Raw genomic sequence first — 27,033 nt, forward strand, 5'->3', positions numbered from 1 at the left:
ATTTGCAGTAAGCAAACTTTCTAGATACACTAGTCATCCATGTACTGCTCATTGGAAAGTAATAAATAGAATTTTTGGTTATCTTACAAGAACTATTAACCTGAGTTTAACTTACTTTGAGTTTCCAGCAGTACTTGAAGGATATTCAGATGCAAGTTGGATAACAAGTGCTAATGATAATAAGTCTATATCAGGGTGGATTTTTACAATTGCCGAAGGAGCAATATCTTGGGCTTCGAATAAGCAAACATGTATAGCACATTCAACTATGAAATCTGAATTTATAGAATTAGCAGAGCAGGTAAAGAAGCGGAATGAATCAGAAATTTGTTATTGGAAATAGAGTTGTGACTACAACCAATGCCATCCATTTCTTTATATTGTGATAGTGAGACTACTTTGTCTAGATCATACAATAAGGTATATAATAGAAAGTCTAGACATATTAGCTTGAGACATGAATATTTTAAGCAATTAATAACTAATGGAGTTATTAATATTATTTATGTTAAATCAAGTAATAACTTGGCGGATCCGTTAATGAAAGCACTTTCAAGAGTTTTGAAAGTTAGTACATCTAGTAGAATGGGGCTAAAACCCTTTACTGAAAATTAGCCACCAATAATGGTAATCCAACTTTGTCTAGAACATCACTAGTCCAAAAGTTTAGTGAGTAATAACAAGTTATTGTTAAGTGGTTGTGAAAGCACTAAAAATTAATATATAGCTCATTTCAGGATGATCAGTGCAAGACTGCTACGTTTAGAAGGATGAGTTTTATCTTTTAATAAGGTTATTTATAATTATGTCTATAGTAGCAGGGACATGGGAAGGAACCTTACCTATATGAACATAAGAAGTGGTGCCGCCTCTGCCAAGAATTGGGTTTCCTCTTGTAAATGTTTATGAAACTAGGATGAAACACAAGGCCATAAATAGTGCTTAATTAATTCAGAAATTTCTTTAAGGAAATAAGACATAATCATATGTGTAGTGATTCCGGTTTTAACATAAGAATATGTGGTTTAAACTTAGGTCACCATCGCATTCATTATAACTTTGAGTTACTTACACTAATTGAAGGTTTAACTCGAAAGACACATTTATTGTATACATGATTATATCAGTATGTTTGTGGTTAATTATAAAGAGAGAAATGTTATTATTTATCATATTATTGAAATTGAGAAGGATTGTTAGAGATTTCAATAATAAATATATAAATTTTATATATATATATAATATTATATATATATATATGTACGTACGTACGTACATACATACATACATACATACATACATACATACATACATATATATATATATATAATGACTTGGTGCTGCATTGTGTAGCGTGTGTGTGTGTATGGTAAGGGGTGCTGCAGTGCGCAACAAATGTAATTAGTTGAATGGTTACAATTTTTAGTTAAAAAACATGATAATTACTCAAATTGTATGAGTAGAATTAAAAGATATAAATAATCAAAATTTATTTTCTAAAAATTCTAAATACAATACATGTTTTTGGGTTAACACTATTAAGAAGGATTGTATATCTTCAACTAAAATGAAAGGACTTGATGAACGGATGCTTTAATGCCTATAAATACCTATTGTAGCATAATATTTCACACACAATTTTCAGAAATTTGTTTCTACATTCCTTGCTTTCTTTTCTCTCCATCACATTTATACAATTTCTTTCTAGTTATTTCTAAGGGAATACAATTTGATTTTGCTAATCGAATATTTCATACTTTGTTGTATTCTAGAAGTGACTTGCCAAGAACCATTTAGCAAACTCATTCGAGTGGGAGCAAATAACACTTTAAGAAAACGATTCAAGTCGTACCTCAAAGTCAACATTCGAATTATTTTTTGTATTTCTACATTTTACTCTAACATACTATTTATTAACAGTGCCAACCTGGTTTTGTCCCTCATTCTCTTGATGGTTTTTAAGTTTTAGTGGGGTTGTATGGTGAATTGGCCATTTTGCCCCTCTCTCGTTTTTCTTCCTGTGCGTGCGTGTTGTGTTTTCAAGGGTTCCCATCTTTCACTTTTCACTTTCCTCTTCTTTTCTTCTTTCCGTTTCTCTCTATTTTTCTCATCTGTATTTTGGTATCGATTCCGATCGAATTCTCTACAAGGTGTTTGCCCTTTTTCCCCTTGTTTTCCACGAAGGAATCGCTCGCGTCTAGGTATGTTGATTTACACGTTTGTTTATTTTCTGTTTGGTTAGCAAGAAAATTTTATAATTGATTGTTGCCAAATTCGGCTCTTCAACTTTTTGCCCAGCATTTTCTTTGTTTTTTCGTGCTCCACGTTTGATTGTTATCTCTAATTTTATATTTTGGTTGCCGGAAACATTTTTCTTCCAGTTTTAGGGTTTTATTCTCTGAGTTTGCGTGCCTTTTTTGGCTCAGGTATATAATTCATCTCTTTGGTGTTAATTTTGTTTTTGTTTGGGTTCTTTGATTTTCTGTGCATCCATCTTTCCCTCAAACTAAAAAAAAAAAAAAAAAAAAAAAGGAGGGATAGTCATCCTTCATTTTTGGGTTTTGCTCTGCATGTTTCGGTTTTTTGGTGTGGGTGAGGATTTTTTATTTTTTTATTTTTATTTATTTTGTGTTTTAGTTAAACGGTTAAACATATCTTAGAAACATTTTTCTCTTATTTTCAGAATCGGTTCAAAATTGGGTATATGATCGTTTGATTTTTTAAAACCATACAAATTCTCATGAATAGTATTTTTAAGGGAGTTCAAATTAAACAAAATTCTTAATCATTAATGTATAAGTTTGAAAGATGTGAAAGCATAATAAATATTAATAATGGCATCCTCAATGCTTAGACGAGGGTTACATAGTCGTTTAGATTTTTAAAACCCTCCAAATCTCATGAACAATGTTTTTTATTTAAGTGCAAAATTAATAGTAATTATTGTAGAAGTGTGAAAAATGTAATCACTCATAATAAAAAGTTTTACAACTTTCATGAAGGGTCAACTCCGAAATTTAGTATGTATATACTAATTTAGTATTATGTTTTACAGTTTTTTGGGTCAAATTATGTTTTTCATTTTCATTTTTTATTGATTTAAAAAATATTTTTCTTAATGGGTAACTGATCGGGTCATATTACCTGATAATATTAACGGGTTGATTTTGGATCAGGTCATATTACCCATTTACTTTAACGGGTATTACACGACACGACCCGTTAAGTTATCGGGTATGACACGAAAACAACACGAATACGAGAAACACAACGCAAATGCCAGGTTTAGAAGAGAGAAAGAGAGAGAGAGAGAGAGTTAAAAAATGTAGTCAGTGTGAGTTCACGTAAAATTCCTTTCACAGTTTCATTGCGGCATAGATTAGCTTAACCATTATCTCTTAAGAGCTAGAAGGTTATCCAGACGATTACATGTTATAGGTTAAAAATTGAGGAGACAATATGACTAATAGATCATGACAAAAACTGTGTATCATATTGAGGAGACAATATGACTGATTTGGATTTTTTTTCATTGGTGAAAAAGATGGTTAGCAGTAAATTGGTTGTATTTTTATTTTTATTGAATTCAGGTAGCCATGTTCAGTTTTTCAGTTTGATTTGAAGGAATTTCTTGTGCAGAAGAGCTAGGGTTTCTTGGTGAGCTCTTCGCGTTGTGCATCTATTTTCTTTTGTTAAAATTTGGGGCTCTTGTTATTGTGATTTCGGGTATCATGATTTTGGGGATTTTGTTTGTAGGTTCAGATTCCCCATCATGGTGTATAATTTTGTTTTGTTTTTGGCTTTAGGATATCGTGGTTTTTTGGATTTGGGACTTTTGTTTGCAGCCTTCAGAGCCCTGTGTATTTGAGGTGAGCGATTTCAAGATTTTAGGGTTTTGATTTAGAGTTTTGTTTGGTTTTTGGTTATATTGGAGTTGAATTTGCTTTTTTGTTGTCGATTATATTGAAATCAGAGCTTGGGTTTAGATTTTTATTTGGTTTAGATTATAATTTTCTGCACTTATTGGATTTGATAAGTTCAGAATCGGTTATTAGATTTTTGTGTTTGCAATCATCTGCAGGTAAATTTCAATTTGGAAAAAAAAAATCTCTGCTGCATTTCGGTTCCTACAATAATTTTAGCTCCTGAAGTAGCTTTCAGCTGTCAAGGTTACAAACAATTAAGTGTGTTTGTAAGTGCTTTTTGCTTTCGTAAGATTGTGTTAAAGATTATATAATACTATCACTAAATATATTTTATTGCATAAGACACCAATTTTCATCTTTGTTGTACTAAACTGTAAAAAACTTATCTTTTCTGAGACGTTATTCAAATTCTCAACCCAGCTATTTATCCAATTTCACTTACTCTTTATTTTTCAATGCATTTGTTAGTATAAATTAATACAACGTTAGTCAAAACTAAACAACTTACAAATTATGCTCAATTTATTTTTAATAATTTTTTTGTTGTTATAACCCACAAACTTTCTTATTCCGCAGCAACGCACGGCACCACTTCCTAGTTATACCTATACTAAAACTCAGATGAAAAACACTTTTCACCAACAGTGCATTCACAAAGCTGCTCCTCCAACTAAGCCATCGCCGCTCTCTTCTTCTCTCTCACAAAACTAAGCCATCGCCGCTGTTCTTCTTTCTAAAAAAAACCACGATCCTCGACATTTCTGTCAACATTCGAGCTTTGCATGCACAAATTCGTTTCGTGTATAAACAAATTTTTTAACAGTCGAGCTATGTTAAATAGATTTGTCCAACTTTGTATGAATAATTAGTGAATTATTTGTTGTTTTAGGTTTTTAATTTGGATTTTTTGTGTGGGATTTGTTACATTGTTTTGTTTGTTACTGGGTTTTCTTTGCGATTTGTTCCTTTTTTTTTTTCTTCTTGGATTATTATTTTGATTTTGTGCATTTTTAGGTTAGTTGGTTGTGGGTTATGATTAAAATATTTTGATTTTGTGCGGTTTTTCGAGGAACTATGATTTCCATATCCATTAAAATATTTTGTAATCAGAGGCAATTACTTAGAGTAGACCCCCAATTTAGACCCCCAATTTTGCTTCAATTAGTTCATCCTTTTTTTTCGGATTTTTGTGCAATTATTTTGAATCCTAAATGATTCGAAATTCAAATTTATGTGCAAATTGAGAAGTGTCGGTGTAGACCCCCAATTCGTTGGAGGCTTTCAGATTTCTAAAGGCTAAAGCATCTTTCTTTTTCGAAACTGGGCCGTCTTAATTCGAAACTGAGCATAATTTGAAACTGGACCAAAACCAAGATTAATTTACCTTCGTGTATACTACTCTTCCCCATGAATTTGTAGACCAAATTCAGTGAAGTATGGAGAGAATTTCAAATTTTCTCTTATTTCCGGTATGGATGAGAGAACGACAGCTCTATGTTTTTCTATCAATTATCAAACGAGACGAATGACTGGTTTGGTATTGTTGTGCTTTGAAAAAAAATTCTTTTGCTGTGATGTGAGAATAAGCAGCTGTGAAATAAAGCAGCATAGTGTTTGGTAAAAGTGATTTTGGAAGAAAAAGCAGCATTATAGTGTTTGGTAAATTTTTATGTAAAACAATTGTGACTATGTGGAATGACCAAAAATGGTATAATACTAGATATGCTATGAATTTAATTTTCTTAACAAATAAAGGTGAATTATTAAATATACTTTATTTTTAAAAGAAAAAATATTTATAAACTTTATCTTAAATATTAATTAGTATGACAAACTACTTCAATTGAAATATTTTAGACTGAATAGCTAAGATTCATTAGTACAATATTGTTAATGTACTTGAAAATAGTCTAATTAGATGCATTCATCAAACTTGGCGCTATTATATTTCTTAACGCTTCTATCTCATGTGATCCTTTAACTTAATAATTTTGGTATTCTTCTTCGTCATCATCACTATTATCGCTTTCTTCACAAAAATCCCTGGGGTCATCACGTTCGGAATACCTTCGTATGTAGTTATGAAGAGCCATTGTAGCAATGACAACGAAATGAAGGACGTGAAAGTTTTTTGTGGCGTCATCATATTGCTCTGAAAAGAACATGTGTAGGGGGTTTAGGGTTGAGATAAAGCATACCATAATCAACTCAAACCAGTCTATTATACCTTAATGCAATAGTTCGATTTGGCAATGCAATCACGCAAAAATGGCGCAACCGAAAGATCTCTATGACAGATCAAAAAGGGTCGGGAAGAAAAAGGAGAAAGAAATGGACTCAGACAAGATATTGACAATTTAATATACCGAAAACCAGCATACATTTAAACGAAAGAGGATCCATTTCATAATCATAACAGAGTCTACATGATAGTGATTCTAACATCCAGAAAACCAGCAAAAACATCCTAAAGACAGGAAAGTGGAGAACTTAAACGATGGCATTGGTAGCACTCGCAATTCTAGGCCACAGATCTGCACATTCCTTTCCGATAGGTCCGGTGATTGCAGACCCTACAACAATACCAAGAAAATATGAGTTACTATTCAGTACAACAAGTGCAAGTGAAATGAAGAACATTATTAAGATGATGGTCCTACAACGTTAAATTTTAATAAAAGTAATGCCAGATGACGTAATTGCATTTCAGGCAGACAAGTAGTTTCAAATCAGCTGAAACTAAGACAACCTTACTTTGGACTTATGACAGTATTCTCAAGGCTCTATAAAGCTCTGAAACCACAGGATAGTATATTATCATATTGAAGTTATTAATAGGCGAAGATGTTATAGAATCGCTACACACCTTTCATTTCTCCCTTCAGATTCACAATAACACCAGCATTATCTGCATCACAAGAACAATCATGGTCAGAAACCTTGAGAAGCAGAACCATTTTATCACCATAAGAGCAGATCTTAACCTAAAAGCACTCCGAGATACTTCAATTTTCCAAAAATGAGCTAAACTAATACTGCAACGCAGAATATTTACAACCTTCTTCCTAAATTCTCTACACTGTCCGAACCAAAAATGGTCAACTTAATGTCAAATTCATACGGAAATAAAACGCACCATATGTTAACAAAAAGTATATAATCAATCAGAGTAACCATCCTAAACAACCATTCAAATTCCAAAATCCCCAATTGCCCACAACTAGTCCCCAAACAATATTAACAAAAACAAGGTGATGCAGGAGAACCTGGAACTACAAAGTCCAACTACCAAAATCAAATTAACTCTAGAACCCGACATCCCGAAAACTTCCACATTTGCTACAAGCATTGGTTTCAATCTAAATCAAAACCAATCAAACACTTTCGCTTCCTCTAAACATGTTCATATCATCACAGAGGAACATAATATATTCAATAAAAAAACACAATTAACAACCTTCAAATTACACGAAAGCACCATCCTTTCGGGTTTTTTATTTTTTCCTCTAAACATATTCATATCAAGAACATAATTTATCCAATATACACAATTAACTACCTTCAAAGTACATGAAAACACCGTCCTTTCGGCGCCACGGCTTGCGCTGGAGGACAATGGCGGCCGGCAAGACCTTCTTTCGGAGGTCGGACTTGCCCTTCTTGACAGTAGCCATGACCATGTCGCCAACACACGCAGAAGGAAGGCGGTTGAGGCGACCCTTGATTCCCTTCACCGAGATGATGTAAAGGTTCTTGGCACCGGTGTTTCGACGCAGTTCACGGTGGCGGCCACAGGCAGACCCAGCGACATCCGGAACTTGTTTCCGGCGGATCCTCCACGCCCTGCAATTTAAACGAATCGAAAATTAAACAAATTAATTAACTTTTAACATCGAACAGAAAAACCCATCAACTTCTGATTGGTTGCTGAGAAAATTTTGGATCAGAAAGGAGGAAAGTTTGAATCCTTGAAAGACCCAGAAATACTAAAACGTGAGAGAGAGAGAGAGAGAGAGAGAGAGAGAGACCTCGTTTCGACATAGCTGCACCAGATAGGCTTCAGATCTCAAGAGTGAGAAGTGTGCCGCGAGATTGCTGCGATTAGGGCTTAACAGATCCTGATTTCGATTCGGGTTCGTCGAAAAGGAACGAGAATCGCTAGGGTTTCTGGTGGAAGCTTGAAGAGGGCGTGCGAGAGAGAGTCTGAGAGTGTGAGCAAGGGAGGAGAAAGGAGGGCAACGTTGCCAAATTGAAAATTTCATTAATAAAATTACTGTAGCTCCGTATTTTTCATAATAAGCTGCTTTTTTTTTTTTTTTTTTTTTGACAAGAAACGATAGTGAATTTCATTAATCAACACGAATCATTACAAGAATGTCATTGGGTACATAGTTTTAGTGATTAATAAATTGATTTGAAGTGAATTACACAAATAAACCCCTGAAAGATAACCACAAGATCAAACATACAAACGTCAAGTGCACAAGAGCTATCAATACAGATCTATTACAATAAACCATATCAGCAACAGAAAAATACAAATAGCCACAATGGACATCGTTGAAATGCATGGTCACAAAAAATCATCGCTAAAAAGTAAGATCACATGAAGTTATCGTTTGCAACTTAGCTGACAAGACTAACAAACTGCAACGCACAAAGGCGAAGACCAATTTGACCAAAACAAACAGCGCCACCACGGTGCACAATGGCTAGTGGACAACGAGACAGCACCGGAAGGGTCCGTTGTACAACTCAGTAGTAAACAAAATATTCCGAGAAGGAAGCCACACAAGGCAGCACCTTCTGATGGAAGGATGCGCCACTCCTGATAGAGACCACTGCACAGATTTGGATAGCCTCATCATCAGGTTGAAACCAAGGCAGTTGGCTGCACATTGAGACTTTGGCGACTTATAGCCAGATTTGGAAAAGCCCAGGCAATACATCCCCAGCAAAAGCACAACGCAGGGGGAGCAACAGAGGATAGGCGCAAGAGGCAGTGCGTCCAAATCAAGAGGGGTAAACATCACAACATCGGCAAATGAGTGGCTTCGACCCACCACACGACCTCAATCCAAACCCAAGCTTCGAATCAGACCCAAATCAAGAAAATACCTTGAAAACCCGTTTTTGCAGCTTTCCATTTTTAGCTTTTTCACCTCAATACCAAACCAAGACGAAGAAGAATGAAGTGAGGTAAAGTCAAAAGTGAGACATTAATCCCACGTGATTAGTTATCATCTTTTCTTAATCTCTTTTCTTTCATTCTTTTATTTGTTGTCCAAGTAGATGGATGACACCTTTTACTTTTTTTATTTCTTTTTGGTGTTCCAGTGAACAATTTTTGTCATCTTTTATCAATCTAAATGAAACAATATTTTCTAATATTTTTTTCACTTGCTTTCTTTTCTTTTTTGCATGGATTTGAATTTAAGGTAATTTTTACTTCATTACCTTGAACTATTGTGATTTTCAAACTTTAAATACATCAAATTTTTTTCTTACAGCTTTATACTTAAAGTGAGGATTGTGGGACACTTTCATACTTTTGTTATGCTTTCGTTAGATGCTCCTTTAATACATGACGTGGTGTCCACTTTAAAAATAACTAGACACCACGTGTCACTGTTGCTCCATATGGATATTAAAAAATTAAAAATTAAAAAACAAAAAAAAAATTAAAAATCAAACAAAGAAAAAAATAAATAGATAGGAACAATATCTCACCCTGGAACCTGTGTTGAAAATTAAAATCACCTGCATTCTCCTGAAACCTGTGCTCATACCCCTCTTACCCTTCGATCTCCATCTTGTCCTCAGACACAATCTCCAAAAAAATTAAAAGGGTCTTGCTTCTTTACCATGAGCAAACCATCCAAAAACTCCAATTCTTTCTTCTGGGAATTCGCCACATTGACGTAGTCGTCATCGGATTCAAAATCTGATTCTGAGTCTGAATCTTCGGAGGGGTCAGCCGCGAAGCCTCATTTCTTCAATTCTTTGTAGTGCTGGAGCTCCTCCCGCTTCTTGTTGTGTTAGAGGTGCGTAGGCGACGACGTTCGATGACGCTCTACTAGGGTTTGGAAGTTTTTCGTTCTGAGTTTTGAATTTTTGGAGTTCTGAGGTGGAGTTCTATGGGTTTGGTTGTTTGTTATAGAGAAATTTGTTTGGGAATGAGGGTGGGGCTGAATTGGGGTTGAAAATGGTGTGACTAATGTGGTTTGCAGTTTGCGGTGGGTGAGAGAGATGTGATAGTGGGGGAGACGGGAGGGAAGAGAGGTTGTTGCTATTTTCTTTTGTTTATTTTAGTTTTTAATTTTTAATGTTCACATGTGCCCACAATGATACGTGGTTCTCATTCATCATTTATATGGATGTCACGTTACACATTAACGGAGTTTTTTTACGGAAAGTTTTAACAAAAGTACGAAAGTGTCCCACAATTCTAATTGTAGGTATGAAATTGGGATAAAAGAAACTTGATGTATGAAAGTTTGAAAATCACTATATTTCGGAGTAGCGGGGTAGCAAATAGAGAATTACCCTTGATATTATTTCAACTTTTAACTGCAAAACCTATTCTTGATTTGTCTCTTATTTTTTTCAATTCAAATCTTACAATTGTATCAAAGCTAGCTTAAACTAATGTAAAACTAATTGTATTGTTTTTTCTCTTTTGAATATTCTGATTCAACCGTAAAAAATGTTGTAAAAACTCGAAGAGCCATCTACACTTTATCCCATATTTTGGTTATAAGTTGTTTTATTTATTTATAGGTTAGAGTTTTAAATTTTTTATGGTCTGTTGAATGTGTAATTCTGTAAGCATTTGACAAAGTAAGATTTCAGATTACTCTCTCCTATAATTCACATCAACTTTGTTGCGTTTCCACAACAGCCTAAAGCTATTCTTTTATCAGGCAAGTCATTATTTCTGAAATTTGCGAATGAAAGTTCTTGAAATTTATTGGTTTTTTTATGATGGGTTTCTTTTGAATTTGGATTTCATATTTAGAGCAATGATTTTCTCTTGACTAAGGCCTGGTTTGGTACTGAGGTGATTCTGAAAAAAGCTGGTATCAAAAAAAGCTGGAAGCTGTCTTTGTGTTTGGTAAACATTCAGCTTTGGCTTTTTTTCACAGTTTTAGGTAAAAAAAAGCCAAAAACAAGAAGCTGCAAAACCCAGCTTTGAAAAACTGGCTTTTTTTTCACATCTTTTTTATATAAAAGTTTACCAAACACTATAATACTGTTTTTTTTTTTTTCAAAAACACTTTTATAAAAAAGTTTACCAAACACTCTACTGCTTTATTTCACAGCTGCTTATTCTCACAGCACAGCAAAAGTAGCTTTTTTTCAAAGCACAGCAAAATTAGCTTTTTTTCAAAGCACAGCAATACCAAACCAGCCCTAACTAAGCTACAAGCTCTTTTTTCAAAAAAAAAAAAAAAAAAAAAAAAAAAAAAAAAAAAACCCAAGCTACAAGCCATTCACGGTGTTTCGTGCATTGTTGTTTCTTTTGATTTGGATCCATTTGTGCTTATTGTTCAGGTGGTTGTTTTTCAAGTATATCGATCAGTTCAGGTGGTTGTTTTTGAAGTATATCAATCAGTTCTCTAGGTGGCTCTACGTGGAGTACAAGAAAAGTGGGACTGACGTATAACGCAAACACTGTTTATATGATAAGTCCATGTCACCTAACCCTAGGGAGGTGCGGCTAAATGGGGTGCAGCAAGGAGTCTTTAAATACTTCGTGTGTTTCCTCTCAAAAAGAGAATACAAAGGTTGTTCAGTTTTATCCACTAGAGAAAAGAGAGAAAAACTTTAAGCATTCTATATTGATCCAAGGGGCTAGCACATCAAATTTATCACTCCATCATTCGTTGCTAGATTTATCAGTATAGATACACTTAGAGTCTCAACATTTGGAGAGTTTCATGTGATCAATTATGAAGAGGAAGATTGCAAGCATATGAATCATCCAATTAAGCGACATGCATGTAAATAGAGTTTATGGAGCTTTGCGTGATCACTCACTGAATTTCGTTTTTATTTTCAAAATTTCATTTTGAAAACATGATTTTTTTAGCAGATGCAAAAAGAAGAATTGTTTGGATCATTAATATCACGTTCAGATTTTTACAGTTAGTGAAAATATTCCTTGGAGTTTATAAGTCTTTAGAAACTATATAACATCGACTCATATTTCGCTTAATTGTAAACATTGAAATGTGATATCAACAATATGAACCATTTATTTTTATGCATTTGCTAAAAGATCTCATTTTCCAAAAAGAAAATTTGAAAAACAAAATCCGGTGAGAAAAATAGAGCGTAGGGGTTAAATAAAAATCTAGAGTTTATGGATTATGGTGTTGAATTTTAGGGTTGACTTGTTCACAAATTTGTAAAGCCTGTCATTACGAATAATTGTATTTTTTTTTTAATTTTTTTTTACATTTTTCATACTTTTACATTAATTACTTTGAATTTTTATTAATTTTGTACTAAAACAATTAACACCATTCATGAGGGTTTGGAGGGTTTTAAAAATCTAAACGATTATATAACTATTGTCTAAGCGTAGAGAATGTAATCATGTGGATTTGCATTTCTTTTCACATTTTCCACACCTATACATTAATTATTATGAAATTTTCTTTATTTTGAACTCCGAAAAAAATACTGTTCACGAGGTTTATTGCGTTTTAAAAATCCAAACACCTATTCAAAGCTTAGAGGATGCAATAACGAGTGTTTATATATATTTTTTTTAACATTTTTCACACTTGTTCATTATTATAGATTTATAATGTGTTATGGTTTTGGTACTTTTAATATGCCTTGAAATTTTAATCTCATTCAAAAGAGACTACAGTGCATTGACGGTGGTGCTATGTGCAGATTGTTAGGGTTTGTTTTGGTTGTTCTGTTGGGCTCAATTGTCTGTTTTAGGCTTTTACTTTGTTTTGCTGGAGGTCCATTTTTTTTAAAGAGTTTTAACGAAATACTTTTGATATCGTTCGTTTTAACAAAAAATCACATTTTTACTTTTCTCTGATACTATTCATTACATTTTTATTTGTCATTTTTCGTTAGTTTTCCTTTTCTTTTTTCTTTTATGCTTATCATGATTTTTGCCATCCTCTTTATATATTTGATGTTTTGGTAAGGGAAGGGATCCTCTTCCACCAATTCTTACCAATCAACAAATTCAGGTCTTTGAAATTTAATCCAACGGTTAAAGTTATTATAACTTTTAAAGCAGATCTTTATTTTTAATCGTTGGATCAAATTTTAAAACCCAAATTTATTGAATGGTAGGATTTGGTGGAAGAGATTCGGAGATATGTTGGTAATGAAATTACTTTTCTCTCAAAAAAACAAAAAAGAAAAAGTTTTTAGAACTGCCCTATAGCAGCAGGAAGAAAACAGCACTGGCCGTATCGGATCTTCCGCAGCACGTGCTGTAATAACCCCTGATTGGACCTACTGCCCGCGTGGGCCCCATCGCACGTGCAAATACGTCATCAGATCAACGGCCTTACACGTAACGAAATGACACCTGGATGTAGACGATCAGAACTAGCCAAACCTTTAGAGACGCAAAATTAGGAAAAAAGACAGAAAAAAGGAAAGGGAAGGCAGAGCGACGGCGCAGGTGAACTACGATGCGTCGCTTATAGTCCAAAATGCCCTCCCTTCAACTTCTTCTTTGTTCTCCCAAAAAATTGATCCAAAAAAAAAAAAAAAAAAATTGAATATAAAAACCAGAGAGTGAGGAGAGAGAAAGAGAGAGAGAGAGAGGAGAAGAGAAACGCGAACGAAACGAAACGAAACCCCTAATGAAGCAGCAGAGCTCATCATCGTCTGAGGCGGTGTCGTCGTTGTCGTCCTCCTCCTCCGCCGTATCCACTTCAGCTGACCATTCGCTGCCGTCATCGCCGAATTCGGGAGCCTCCGAAAAGTTTTCGTCGATACCGGCGGCGGCACCGGAGGACCTCGCTGTGGGGTCCAGGGACGGCAGCGGGGCACAGGAGAGCGTGACCGTCGATCGGCGGGTCGAGTACTCGGCGGTCTGCCGATGGACGGTCCAGAATTTTCCGAGAATCAAGGCTAGGGCACTGTGGAGCAATTACTTTGAGGTAGGGGGATACGATTGCCGGTTGCTAATATACCCTAAGGGTGACTCACAGGCGCTGCCGGGGTACATCTCGATATACCTCCAAATCATGGACCCGCGGGGCACGTCGTCGTCCAAATGGGACTGCTTCGCGAGTTACCGGCTCGCCATCGTTAACCTCGCCGACGATTCCAAGACCATTCATCGCGATTCTTGGCATCGGTTCTCGAGCAAGAAGAAATCTCACGGTTGGTGCGATTTTACGCCTTCTTCAACTGTCTTTGATTCGAAATTAGGTTATTTGTTCAATACGGACTCCGTTTTGATTACCGCCGATATCTTGATATTGAATGAGTCCGTTAATTTTACGCGAGATAGTAATAATAATAACAATGAGCTCCAATCGTCCGCCGGCTCGATGATGTCTGGTTCCGCCGTGGCCGGGCCGGTTTCGGATGTGTTGAGTGGCAAGTTCACATGGAAAGTTCATAACTTTAGTTTGTTTAAGGAGATGATTAAGACTCAGAAGATAATGAGCCCGGTGTTTCCTGCTGGAGAGTGTAATTTGAGGATTAGTGTGTACCAGAGCTCGGTGAACGGCGTGGAGTATTTGTCAATGTGTTTGGAAAGCAAGGACACGGACAAGACGGTTGTGTTGTCTGATAGGAGTTGTTGGTGTTTGTTTCGGATGTCGGTGTTGAACCAGAAGCCTGCGACGAATCACATGCATAGGGACTCGTATGGGAGGTTTGCTGCCGATAATAAGAGTGGGGATAACACTAGTTTGGGGTGGAATGATTATATGAAGATGTCGGATTTTGTTGGGACTGAGTCGGGGTTTTTATTGGATGATACTGCAGTGTTTAGTACATCATTTCATGTGATAAAGGAATTTAGCAGCTTTTTGAAGAATGGAGGATTAATTACTGGGAGGAGTGGTAGTGGGGCAAGGAAGTTGGATGGTCACATTGGGAAATTCAATTGGAGGATTGAAAACTTCACTAGGTTGAAGGATCTTTTAAAGAAGAGGAAGATAACAGGTCTTTGCATCAAGAGCAGGAGGTTTCAGATTGGAAATCGAGACTGTCGGCTCATAGTTTATCCCCGAGGTATGCTTTGTTATTGCACAAGAGGATTCTCTGTTGTTTTATTCTCAATAATCGGTTGTAACCATTAATAACTCTTTCTTTTGTGAATTTAATGTGTTACAAAGCTATGAAACCTTGTGATACACCATTCTCATACAGATATTTGAGGACTAGTTGTACCTTTATCATCCTATTTGAAAATGGTTTTACTTGTCCTTCCCTACAATCCCACCACTTGAACGTAGGGGAGCTGCATCTGTAGTTACTTGGCATCATGGGCCACTGCAAATATGGTATGTATTAATGCTAGCTAAGATAGCGTAAGCCACCATGATTTGCATATATTGTTTATAATCTTCTCTTTGTGCTTGATGTTACTTGATCTATGCTTAGGCGTGCTCATTTTTTCTTAGGATTGTGTATGTCATGAACAGTTTGAAATTCCATATGGTGGAATGATACAGTTTTATAAATGTGTTAGACAACATAACAACTATTCAGCTTGTGTTTTAGAGAGTGAACTGATGAAAAATTTCCATATCTTTGGTGGTATCAGGGCAGTCTCAGCCACCATGCCACCTTTCAGTGTTTCTTGAAGTTACTGATTCACGGAATACTTCCAGTGACTGGAGTTGTTTTGTGAACCATCGTTTGTCGGTTGTTAACCAGAGGACGGAGGAGAAGTCTGTCACAAAGGAGTCTCAGAACCGCTACTCCAAAGCTGCAAAGGACTGGGGCTGGCGTGAATTTGTGACGCTTACTAGTTTATTTGATCAAGATTCAGGGTTTCTAGTTCAGGATACTGTTGTATTCTCCGCGGAGGTCCTTATTTTGAAAGAGACATCAATAATGCAGGAGTTTACTGATCAGGATACTGAGTCAAGCAATGCTGGTTTGCAGATTGATAAGAACGGGAAAAGAAGTTCCTTCACATGGAAGGTGGAGAACTTCCTGTCTTTTAAGGAAATAATGGAGACTCGAAAAATCTTTAGCAAATTCTTCCAAGCTGGTGGATGTGAACTTCGAATTGGTAAGCAGCAGTCACACACTTTCTCCACTAAAAAGGGTGGTCGCATTTGTTTGCATTTCATAATCTTACTGACATGTGTTTTCCTTGATGCAGGTATATATGAGTCCTTTGACACCATATGTATTTATTTGGAGAGTGACCAGTCAGTTGGTAGTGATCTGGATAAAAACTTTTGGGTTAGATACAGGATGGCTGTTGTGAATCAAAAGAACCCTGCTAAAACTGTGTGGAAGGAATCATCTATATGTACAAAGACTTGGAACAATTCTGTTTTGCAATTCATGAAGGTGTCAGATATGTTGGAAGCAGATGCAGGGTTTCTTGTTCGTGATACTGTTGTTTTTGTCTGCGAAATATTGGACTGCTGTCCTTGGTTTGAGTTTTCAGATCTAGAGGTTAGTGTTTACATGCCTGTTTCAGTTACACTCTGCCTGCTAATCATGGTTGTATTTATATTGTCTGTCTGATGTTCAAGTTTCTTGATTCTTAATGCTCACCCATCTTGAGCTTATGATAAGGAATTTATAATTTTCTGGGAAGTTTTATGTGGTTCTTTAATTTTTACTCTTCTTCTCTAACATGGTTTGAGATATATGATGTCAGTTTGCCTACTTCATCTGTCTCTGTAACATTTAATTTTTTTTTTGAAGAAAAACAATAAATAATAGAAAGGTGTAACATTTAATTTAGAACAAGGGTACATTATTTATTTTTAACTGTTATTGCCTCTGCCTTGAGCAATAAAATTTCTGTTTAACTTCAAGCAGTCTATACGTTTCAATATCTTTTAGCTTGCCACTGTAGCAAAGCAGTTTGTCCAATGTTTTAAAATGCAAAGGTTAGGCCAAGGCGTTTTGTGGATTGCCCCGCCTAGGCGAAAACCTTGAGGTGTGAAGTGAAGCCTTACGGGACGTTAAATTATTAATATATGTTATATATATAATATAATCGACAATAGAGTCGAAATCAAACATTATAGAAGAATAATCAACAATCAAGTAAAAAATTTCTTCTCTGTAGGTGGGAAAACCTAACCTTAAAAAAAAATAAAAAAATAAAAAAGCCCCAGCTGATGCGTGCCTTGACCATGCCTGTGCATGTTTAAGCCTACTCACCCTGTACAGAGGTGTTTTCCTCACCACCCTGCCTCAAAGGCTGCCTAGGCATGTCTCAAGGCTCATTTTTTAGTACACTGAATTTGACTAAGAGTGGTTTTCCCTTCTACTCTTTTATAGTGGTTGCCTATTGATATGCGTTTTGCCTGTCAGGTTTTTGCTTCGGATGATGATCAGGATGCATTAACAACAGATCCTGATGAGCTAGTTGATTCTGAAGATAGTGAAGGAGTTGGTGGTGATGAAGAAGATATCTTTAGAAACCTACTTTCTAGAGCTGGATTTCACCTCACATACGGAGATAATCCTTCACAGCCACAGGTCACTTTACGAGAAAAGCTTCTGATGGATGCTGGTGCTATTGCTGGTTTTCTGACTGGGCTCCGTGTTTATCTTGATGACCCTGCTAAAGTAAAACGCCTGCTTCTCCCAACCAAGCTTTCTAGTAGCGGCGATGGAATGAAGGTCGTAAAGAATGATGAATCTTCCCCTAGTTTGATGAATTTGCTAATGGGAGTCAAAGTTCTGCAGCAGGCTATCATTGATTTACTTCTGGACATTATGGTTGAGTGTTGCCAACCTACAGAAGGGACTTCTAATGGTGACTTGTCTGATGCAAACTCAAAGTCTTCAGATGGAAGTGGAGCTGCTAGTCTGCTGCAATCCGATAGAGAAAATGGAGCCACAGAATCTTCGGATTGTCCTGTGTGTGAAAGATTGGATACTAGCGCTGATGAAACTAGCAGCAGCACTTCGGCTGTTCAGAGCTCTGACGTGAATGGGATTGGTGTACCTGGAAAAACTCTTCCTGGGAAACCAATTTGTCTTCCAGAAACATCTGCCAGGGTGTCAGAAAATGTCACCCTTTGCTCAAAGGTACAGTACATTGTTGCTCTAGTATTTAATATGTAGCTTAAGTGATAGTACTGACCTGTTTTAACAAATTGAATTTTAGACTAAGTGGCCTGAGCAATCAGAGGAGCTCCTAGGATTGATTGTAAACTCATTGAGAGCTCTAGATGGAGCTGTTCCACAAGTATGCCCTGAACCAAGACGTCGGCCTCAGTCTGCACAAAAGATCGCTCTTGTACTGGATAAAGCGCCGAAGCATTTGCAGCCCGATCTTGTTGCTTTGGTGCCCAAGTTGGTTGAGCACTCAGAGCATCCACTTGCTGCTTTTGCACTTATAGAACGACTTCAAAAACCAGATGCAGAACCTGCTTTGCGGACACCTGTAAGATTTATTTACTTTTTGTTGTTCAAAGATAATTTGCTTTCCCCAGATGTGTATTTATATCTCTTTAATACAGAGCATCTTACATATACTATGGAATCTAGCTAGCATGTGCAACTTTAAACAGCTTAGCCTATTGCTACATTGTTCTTCTGTTAAGGTATCTTTATCTTGTTTCTCAGGTTTTTGATGCTCTTAGTCAACTGGACTGTGGCAGTGAAGTGTGGGAACGAGTTTTATCTCAATCTTTTGAGTTTTTGCCAGATTCAAATGATGAGCCTCTTGCTGCAACCATAGATTTTATATTTAAAGCTGCATCCCAGTGCCAACACCTCCCTGAAGCGGTATGCGTATGACGTAATTCTTAATTCAAAATTAAAAAGCCCAATTATATTATTGTATTACTTTTGGCATTCCTTTCTCTTCACATTTGTAACCATCATTGTTCTCTATTATAGGTCAGATCGGTTCGTGTTAGGCTAAAGAATTTGGGTGCCGAAGTTTCTCCTTGTGTTCTTGAATTTTTGAGTAGAACTGTAAATAGCTGGGGAGATGTTGCTGAAACTATACTTAGAGATATTGATTGTGATGATGATTTTGGCGACACTTGCTCGACATTGCATTCTGGTCTTTTCTTGTTTGGTGAACGTGGACCGATTTCTGAACGGTTTCATTTGGTGGATGAGCAGACTTTCCGTGCGAGTCGTCACTTTTCTGACATTTACATCTTGATTGAGATGTTATCCATACCTTGTCTGGCTGTTGAAGCCTCTCAAACATTTGAGAGAGCTGTAGCTCGTGGTGCCATTGTGACTCATTCTGTGGCCATGGTTTTGGAAAGGCGCCTTGCTCAAAGATTGAATCTTGATGCTAGATTTGTTGGGGATAATTTTCAGCAGACCGATGTTGCAGCAGAGGACGATGCCAATGAACAGCTGAGAGTCCAACAAGACGATTTTACTTCCGTTCTTGGTCTTGCTGAAACATTGGCCCTCTCTAGAGATCCGTGGATTAAGGGATTTGTGAAGATGCTGTATACATTATTATTTAAATGGTATGCTGACAAGACTTATCGAGGGAGAATGCTAAAGAGACTTGTAGATCAAGCCACTAGCACTACAGATAGTAGCCGTGAAGTTGATCTAGATTTGGATATCTTGGTGACCTTGGCTTCTGAAGAACAAGAAATTATCAGACCAGTTTTGAGTATGATGCGGGAGGTTGCTGAGCTTGCAAACGTTGATCGTGCTGCTCTGTGGCACCAGTTATGTGCCAGTGAAGATGAAATAATTCGCATGCGTGAAGAAAGGAAAGCCGAAAATGCTACTATGGTTAAAGAAAAAGCTGTTCTATCAGAAAAACTAAGTGAATCTGAAGCTACTAACACTCGTCTTAAGGTACTTGTCATCTTAACTGGTGATATGGCTACGATTATCGCATCTTGTTTATTCTTTTCGGAGAATGTTAGAATTGATGCATGTCATGATGTGGCAGTCTGAAATGAAGGCTGAGATTGACCGCTTTGCTCGAGAAAAGAAGGAACTATCCGAACAAATACAAGAAGTTGAGAGTCAGCTTGAGTGGCACCGCTCCGAGCGAGATGATGAAATCAGAAAGCTCACTACAGAGAGGAAAATGCTTCAGGATCGTCTTCATGATGCAGAGACACAACTCTCTCAATTGAAGTCCCGAAAACGTGATGAATTGAAGGTATCAAATTTGTTTTTCTTTCTTGTCATCTCAAATGAGCTCACACCTTTTATCTAAACTGGTGTTCTTATGTATTTGATAGTTTCTCAAAAGGCTCTCTCTTTCTCATATCAGGTTTTTGATGCATCAAAAATTGGTTTTAGCTTTTTATATTTAAGCATATATATATATATATTATGATATGCGCTCAATTTTTGTTTGCATGCCATTTGAGTTTTGAAATTTTCAGTTGACATCGTGTTATGAATTGTGATTTTGGATTGTGCAATAGGGATTTTGCCTTCCTATGTCTGGAGCATGTTTTGGTAATATGAACTTGGATTCAGTATCTCGTCTACAGAAGCTGCATGTTTAAATGATTTTCGTACGAAAGTCTTTTTGAGTATTCATTCATTTTGAACTCGCAGAAAGTATTAGTAGGCATAATTATTTGATCCTTGTTTTTTATTATTTCTTCATTTATTGTTTTTGTCTTGCTTTTTCTACTAAAACATACCTTTTTCTAACTACAACGGATGAATGTGACAGAAATTGGTGAAGGAGAAAAATGCTCTTGCTGAAAGGTTGAAAAGCGCTGAAGGTGCACGTAAAAGATTTGATGAAGAACTTAAACGGTATGCCACAGAGAATGTAACCCGAGAGGAAGTTCGACAGTCTCTTGAGGATGAAGTACGGCGATTGAAACAAACAGTGGAGCAAACAGAAGGAGAGAAACGGGAGAAGGAAGAGCAGGTTGCTCGGTGTGAGGCGTATATTGATGGGATGGAATCAAAATTACAGGCCTGCCAGGTTTTTGCCTCAAAATAGCGATCGCTCTTCTTTTCCTTTTTTCTTTTTGAGTCACCTGGTCTTCTAATTATCTGTATATCACCAGAAGCAGCTAGCTTTGGTGCTTATTGAATTTAGCTTCATAATTTGATTTATCTAATATTCAGGATAATATCACCCTTATTAATGCTTCTCCTTATCTCCTGTAGCAATATATTCACACCCTCGAGGCTTCACTTCAGGAAGAAATGTCTCGGCATGCTCCTCTGTATGGGGCTGGTTTGGAAGCTCTATCAATGAAGGAGTTGGAGACACTTTCAAGCATCCATGAAGAAGGCCTCAGGCAGATCCATACCCATCAGCAGCAGCGTAAAGGCAGTCCAGCCGGCAGTCCCCTTGTGAGCCCTCACGCTCTCCAACATGGTCATGGGTTATATACTTCAACACCACCCCAGATGGGCGTCGGATTGCCTCCTCCTCTCATCCCAAATGGTGTCGGAATCCACAGCAATGGGCATGTGAATGGTAATGTTGGACCCTGGTTCAACCATTCGTAGAATTTTGGTCATAGACTCGCAGCTCTCTTTTGTTCCAATGTCGGCATTGGTTCGCCCAACAGAATGGGGTGAAATTGCTATTTTTTGCATCGGTTTGTTGGCATTTTGGCTGTTGGAACTGTTGGAACCGAGTTGAAAAGAGAAAGGAGAAGGAAAAAGGAATAAGATGATAAAAGTTAGGTTTAGGGCTTAAGAAAATGTGAGGAAGAGAGTCCAATAGAAGTAACAGTTGCAAATGCCAATACTCATTTGCGCCCTTTTTGTTCCCTTGAAGTCAATTATAGGCTTTTTATTTATTTAAATTTTTTGTTATGCCGGTTTTAGGTTTATTTAAATTTTTTGGGTGTGATGTAGTTCTTCTGTTTTGTCACAGAGGCAAATCAACTGGTTTATCGACCGCTTCATAAAAGCGTTTTTGCTAGAATAGCAACATGACATATTTACTGATTATGTTGTTGATCACTTTGGTAAGGCAAACCGAACCAGACCAAGTCCTAACGTCTAACATGCATCAACAAGGTTCATCTCCATTAGGAAGAGAGTAATGCTAGGTAAATTAAATTTACAAATTAAATAATGTGTCGTCAATAAAAAATAAGCACGTTAATTAATACTTAAGTGATAATTTAATCATCAATTTTTAAGTTATTTAGTTTACAAAATTTAATCTTTTCAAATGGTCAGTACCGCGTATTCAAATAGTACTACTCTTCCAGAAATAGTCGGGAAGATTCTTTTGAAGTAATTTTAGGCTATGTTCAAATGAGAGACAGGTCTAATATATTAGAGTCTCTATTTAATATATTATCGCAACCAATCAACGGCTAAGGTATGACTCGACCGGATAGATCGATAACTAACAGATCAGATGGATTGTATTGCGTTATCTTTGACTGGATTGCTAGCGTACCGCGGGAGTAATGATTAAAAGGTAGACAAATTAAACTTTCCATGACGCAAATAGAGATAAACACATATATAATTAGTAATACAAGTTTGCCACAATAACCAAAAGGTAGATAAATTAAGTTTCACATGCAAACCAAGATAATTGGAAAATTTGGTTAATTCCAGCTGGTTAAGGTTTTGGTTAAAAGTGCTTTTTTCAAAGACATTACCAACTAAAAGTGCTTTAGTGCAATGTTCTGTAACACACCTTACATCCTAATCTTTTGCAAAAAGTCAACGGTCTATCTCAATTTGAATTATGGACATATTCTTCACAAATTTATACTACTACGTTTTTAAGCAATAGGCCTAGGGTTGATACTTGATATATTTACAACAAGTAATTGTCATGTTACGTGTTATATTCAGTTGAGATAATAATTGATGAATACTATTATTCGATAATGAGACAGTTTGAAGTTTATCAAAAAAAACAAAATGAGTGATTCTTGCAACATAATATGGTGACGTGTGTCAGCTATATTTGCACCTACTGCATGTGAAACTCATATATTCAATATCAATAAATAACAATAATTATGTGTCACATTTAGTTGGGATAGAGTTAATGCATATAGTATTATCCATAGTTTGAAGTTTATCAAAAGGAAGAGTGATTCTTGCAACGTGATTTGGTATTTTGGTGACATGTTTCGTTGACGTGTTTTGGTGACGTGTGTGAGTTATTTGCATGAGGGTCTCCATGCATGTGGAAAGAAGGGATACACGATCGTGGAAAATATGTGCATGGACGTTAACTAGTTAGATCTATATATACGATAACTGGGAAGAAGAAACAATCAAAACAAACATAACTTGATAAATCTCATTTGACTTTTGTACGTGTCCTAATCTTTTCTGTAGATTTTTCTTCGAACTCATCTCTTCCACACGAATCGGTCATCAGTTTTCCAACCTATTTAAGCTAATCATCCACAACCCCAAAATATTAATCGCCAGCCAGCAACTAGGAACCAGAAATTCTCTCTTTAATTATCTCTCTCTCTTTCTCTCTCTTCCTCTCTCTCTCTCTCTCTCTCTCCCCCCCCCCTCTCTTTTAGCATTCCCAATATTTTTCTGGTTAATTGGTCATCAGCTAAGCTTCGCTTGTTGTTCCACTGTTGCTTGATTACCTGTGTAAGCTGCTGTTACCTCACTTGGACCTTTTAGCTTTTTTTTCAATATTTAATAGTTATTAGTTTAGAGGATGCATGGAGTAGAAATAGGCTAGAGATACAGCGTTCGAAACCGTCATTTGCAACAAAAAAGAAATGTTATTAGTTTTTCGAGGCCAAAAAAAAAAAAAAAGGTATAGTTAGCATGGAGGATTTACTGGAGCATTGGATATCGTCCCAATTTTTGTTCTTAAGTTTGGCCGAAATTGTTGCATTAATTATCGTGAAAGTTTTTGTAGTTTGGCTCTAACTATTTAAGCATCTGTTGAGCTGTTTGGCTAATATTTGTGGTGCGCTATAACCATGAATAGTTCACAGCCTCAAAGTTCAAACCCTTTATTGGAAATTCTTTGACCAAGTATTGGTGCCTCATGTTTTGACTCTCTCTCTCTCTCTCTCTCATATGTGCAGCATGAAGAAAGTTTGTTGGCCTTACTTCGATCCTGACTTTGATAATCTCCCAGAGAGGATATATGGCCCTGCGTAAGTAATCTCTTAATTAATTTGATCACTAATTGCATTCACATACAAGACTTCTTGATCGTAAGTGATCTCTCGGTAATTAATTTCCGCAGTTGTCAAGTAAGCATCGACAATGAAGGGATGGAAGATTGCACAGTAGTAAAGGTGGATAGCGTGAACAAGCAAGGGCTTCTCCTGGAAGTGGTGCAAGTTTTGACAGACATGAACCTCACCATCACTAAAAGTTACATTTCTTCTGATGCTGGATGGTTCATGGATGGTATGAACATATCAAACTTCATCACCCATCAACCCCGTAAATTAATTTCTCAATATATATTAGAAACCCCCTGTATAATTTTTTTTTTTAATTTGTTAATCACTATCTTAGTTATGATCACTAATTTTGTGCACGCTTTTGCAGTTTTTCATGTGAAAGATGAACATGGCAACAAAGTTACAGACCGGACTGTCCTTAACTATATTCAACAGGTAATTAATTTGGTTAATTGGTTTGTTCATGAATCATATTTCGAATAATTAATGCTATTTGTATCATACTTATTGAATACATTGTTGAGTATCTCTTAATCAGTGAGTCCGGCCCTTAGATGATTTATTTATGTAGATCCACAAGTACACACAAATATGCTCATCAATTTGATAAAAGTTATAAAATGACTAATGCAGGCCATAGTTACAGCCACTGGCCCCCCAGACTTGGCCAAGTCCTATGCCAACAACCACCCTATTTTATTCGAACCCGAAAACCCTATTGAACACACCAGTGAAAATTCTAGCGAGCACACTACCATTGAAATGACCGGTACAGACCGGCCCGGTCTGTTTTCGGAGATCTCCGCTGCCCTGGCGGATCTCCAATGCAACATAGTAGAAGCGCATGCATGGAGCCACAATGCCCGCCTGGCATGTGTTGCTCAAATATCTGATAAATCAACCGACACCCCAATCGACGACCCCCGACGCATTGCCACCATAGAAGGCCATCTCATCACCGTCCTCCGTGCCACCACAGCCCTCAGCCCGTTTGGGAAGGAACCCAATTGTCAACAAGAAGTGAAGACCTCTGGGCTTATGGGAGGAGGAGATAGTAATCATAATATTCACCATGGCACCATGAGTACTAATGTGGACCGTAGGTTGCACCAGCTCATGCTTTCTGTGAGGGACTTTGATGGGCCTCACTTGGGGCCTGCAAGCTCGCCAAGGACGCCCTTGGGGTTGGATAGTGAGGAGAGTCGGAAGCCAGTGGTTTGGATTGAGAGTTGTAAGGAAAAAGGGTATTCAATGGTGACTATCGAGTGCAAGGATCGGCCGAGGCTCATGTTTGATACTGTGTGCACCCTCACTGACATGCAATATGTAATTTTCCATGCTTCTGCTAGTGCCCAAGAAGGTTATTCCTTTCAGGTAAATTCATATCTTCACGATTCCTGTACTACAAGCAAGTGTTGCTATTTGTACCACATTTACTAACCGCATTCCTCACAGCCAACTTAATTAGTAGAAGTTGAGTCTGACTTCAATTAGAAAAGTGATCAGCAATATTGTGGTCGATATATGTTGTTCAAATAGTTTCGTATACCCTATGCACTTGAATTCGTACTTTTACTTGTAAATTGACCACAATGTATTATGTTAATGGAGACTAACTAACCAACGAATGTTCTTTCTATAGGAGTATTTTATTCGACACATCGACGGGGATGCCCTGTGTACTGAGAGTGAGAAGGAAAGAGTAATAAAATGCTTAGAGGCTGCTATTGAGCGTCGGGTTTGTGAGGTGAGTACGGAGCTCGCATTTATTAGATAAGAGATGATATATATATATATATATATATATATGCTGTGTGATAGTAGCTTCTAATACTGATTAGAAGCAGCACTGATTTCTATGAATATAACTTAACAGGGTGTTCGGGTAGAACTATGCGCAGACAATAGGATAGGGTTGCTCTCGGATATAACTAGGGTTCTACGGGAGAATGGACTTGCGGTTGTTCGAGCAGATGTAGCAACGCAAGGAGAAAAGGCCGTAAACGCCTTCTACGTCAGGGATATTTCAGGCAAAGAAGTAGTAGACATGGATTTGATCGAGTCGATGAAGAGAGAATTAGTGGGTGAAAATCCAATAGAATTTCAAGTCAAGAATGACACATGGATGAGACCGAACTCACTTGAAAAAGGGTCGTCCCCTCTCTCTAATTTTGGAGACATGCTGAAATCTCAGATAGAGCGATTTTCGTACAAGTTTGTCAAGACCAAGTAGGAGGAATCGAACCATTGAATGCATGATGTACATACGTAGAAAATCACCATCTCAGGCCATTTCCAAGGGTTGTATATACATTACGTGTTAAGGGAAGCATTATTTCTAGGCTCTTAGGTTGAATATGTGGTTTGTACAAAAATAATAATAATAATAATTTTTTTTGTCAAAGGTTTGTGCAAAAATAATTGAGCACATACTGTTTTTTTTCCTTCTTTTTTCTTTATCAATAAGTGAAAATTGTATACAACCCTTCAAATTACTGAAGGATAATTGAAGGTTAATGCTCTTAGGGTTGTAACTAGTAAATGTGAATATTGAGCACATATTGAAGGATAATGCTCTTATGATAATATCGTGTTAGGGTTGTAACTAGTAAATGTGAATATTGAGCATTATCCTTCAATATCCTAAGAGCATTATTTACAACCCTAAGTAATTAGTAAATGTGAATACATGTCGGATTTATATAGGAAAGTAAAAATCTGTATCTTTTAATTCGTGCACCTATATGCATGTGATGTTATTCAGTACTCAATCACCATATATATAAACAAAAGAAGATAATTATCTCGGCAAGTCCAAGGTTAATTCTCCTAAGCCA

The 27,033-nt window shown here is 36.7% G+C and overlaps 2 protein-coding genes, 1 long non-coding RNA gene and 1 pseudogene across 4 annotated transcripts; 3 read left to right on the forward strand and 1 right to left on the reverse strand.

The window, feature by feature from the left end:
* The first annotated feature begins 1,904 nt into the window (after positions 1 to 1,904).
* LOC125475614 lies at positions 1,905 to 5,051 on the forward strand. The gene is made up of 5 exons (XR_007256939.1): positions 1,905 to 2,201; positions 3,591 to 3,657; positions 3,807 to 3,869; positions 4,082 to 4,192; positions 4,503 to 5,051. It is a non-coding gene; the product is annotated as an uncharacterized LOC125475614 (long non-coding RNA).
* Positions 5,052 to 6,126: 1,075 nt separating this feature from the next.
* LOC125475566 lies at positions 6,127 to 8,188 on the reverse strand (annotated as a pseudogene).
* Positions 8,189 to 13,528: 5,340 nt separating this feature from the next.
* On the forward strand, positions 13,529 to 22,009 carry LOC103946721. 2 transcript variants are annotated; one of them, XM_048580503.1, is made up of 10 exons: positions 13,531 to 15,161; positions 15,697 to 16,170; positions 16,264 to 16,565; positions 17,439 to 18,161; positions 18,241 to 18,519; positions 18,702 to 18,863; positions 18,978 to 19,916; positions 20,014 to 20,229; positions 20,758 to 21,018; positions 21,207 to 22,009. In XM_048580503.1, exons 1-10 carry the CDS (start codon positions 13,775 to 13,777, stop codon positions 21,552 to 21,554), a joined length of 5,091 nt encoding a protein of 1,696 aa, XP_048436460.1. In that variant the 5' UTR covers positions 13,531 to 13,774; the 3' UTR covers positions 21,555 to 22,009. The 2 variants fall into 2 exon arrangements, with proteins under 2 accessions (XP_048436459.1, XP_048436460.1); XM_048580502.1 differs by having other exon boundaries at positions 13,529 to 15,161; positions 15,697 to 16,565.
* A 1,334-nt stretch (positions 22,010 to 23,343) lies between these two features.
* LOC108866466 (ACT domain-containing protein ACR2) lies at positions 23,344 to 26,600 on the forward strand. Its single transcript, XM_048580504.1, is given in 8 exon segments — positions 23,344 to 23,639; positions 24,089 to 24,160; positions 24,253 to 24,419; positions 24,564 to 24,631; positions 24,830 to 25,570; positions 25,839 to 25,943; positions 26,073 to 26,315; positions 26,318 to 26,600. Coding segments are annotated over 7 exon segments (1,419 nt in total). The 5' UTR covers positions 23,344 to 23,639; position 24,089; the 3' UTR covers positions 26,342 to 26,600.
* The last annotated feature ends 433 nt before the right edge of the window (positions 26,601 to 27,033 follow it).

The sequence above is a fragment of a genome, unplaced genomic scaffold (assembly GCF_019419815.1).
Source record: "Pyrus x bretschneideri cultivar Hongxiangsu unplaced genomic scaffold, Pyrus_bretschneideri_v1 Contig15, whole genome shotgun sequence".
Taxonomy (NCBI): domain Eukaryota; kingdom Viridiplantae; phylum Streptophyta; class Magnoliopsida; order Rosales; family Rosaceae; genus Pyrus; species Pyrus x bretschneideri.

Coding starts and splice junctions, on each gene's coding strand:
- LOC103946721 (XM_048580502.1), top strand. CDS start 13,775: ATGAAGCAGCAGAGCTCATCATCGTCTGAGGCGGTGTCGTCGTTGTCG. Junction 15,162..15,696: donor GCTCATAGTTTATCCCCGAG/GTATGCTTTGTT, acceptor TGGTGGTATCAG/GGCAGTCTCAGCCACCATGC. Junction 19,917..20,013: donor CTACTAACACTCGTCTTAAG/GTACTTGTCATC, acceptor ATGATGTGGCAG/TCTGAAATGAAGGCTGAGAT.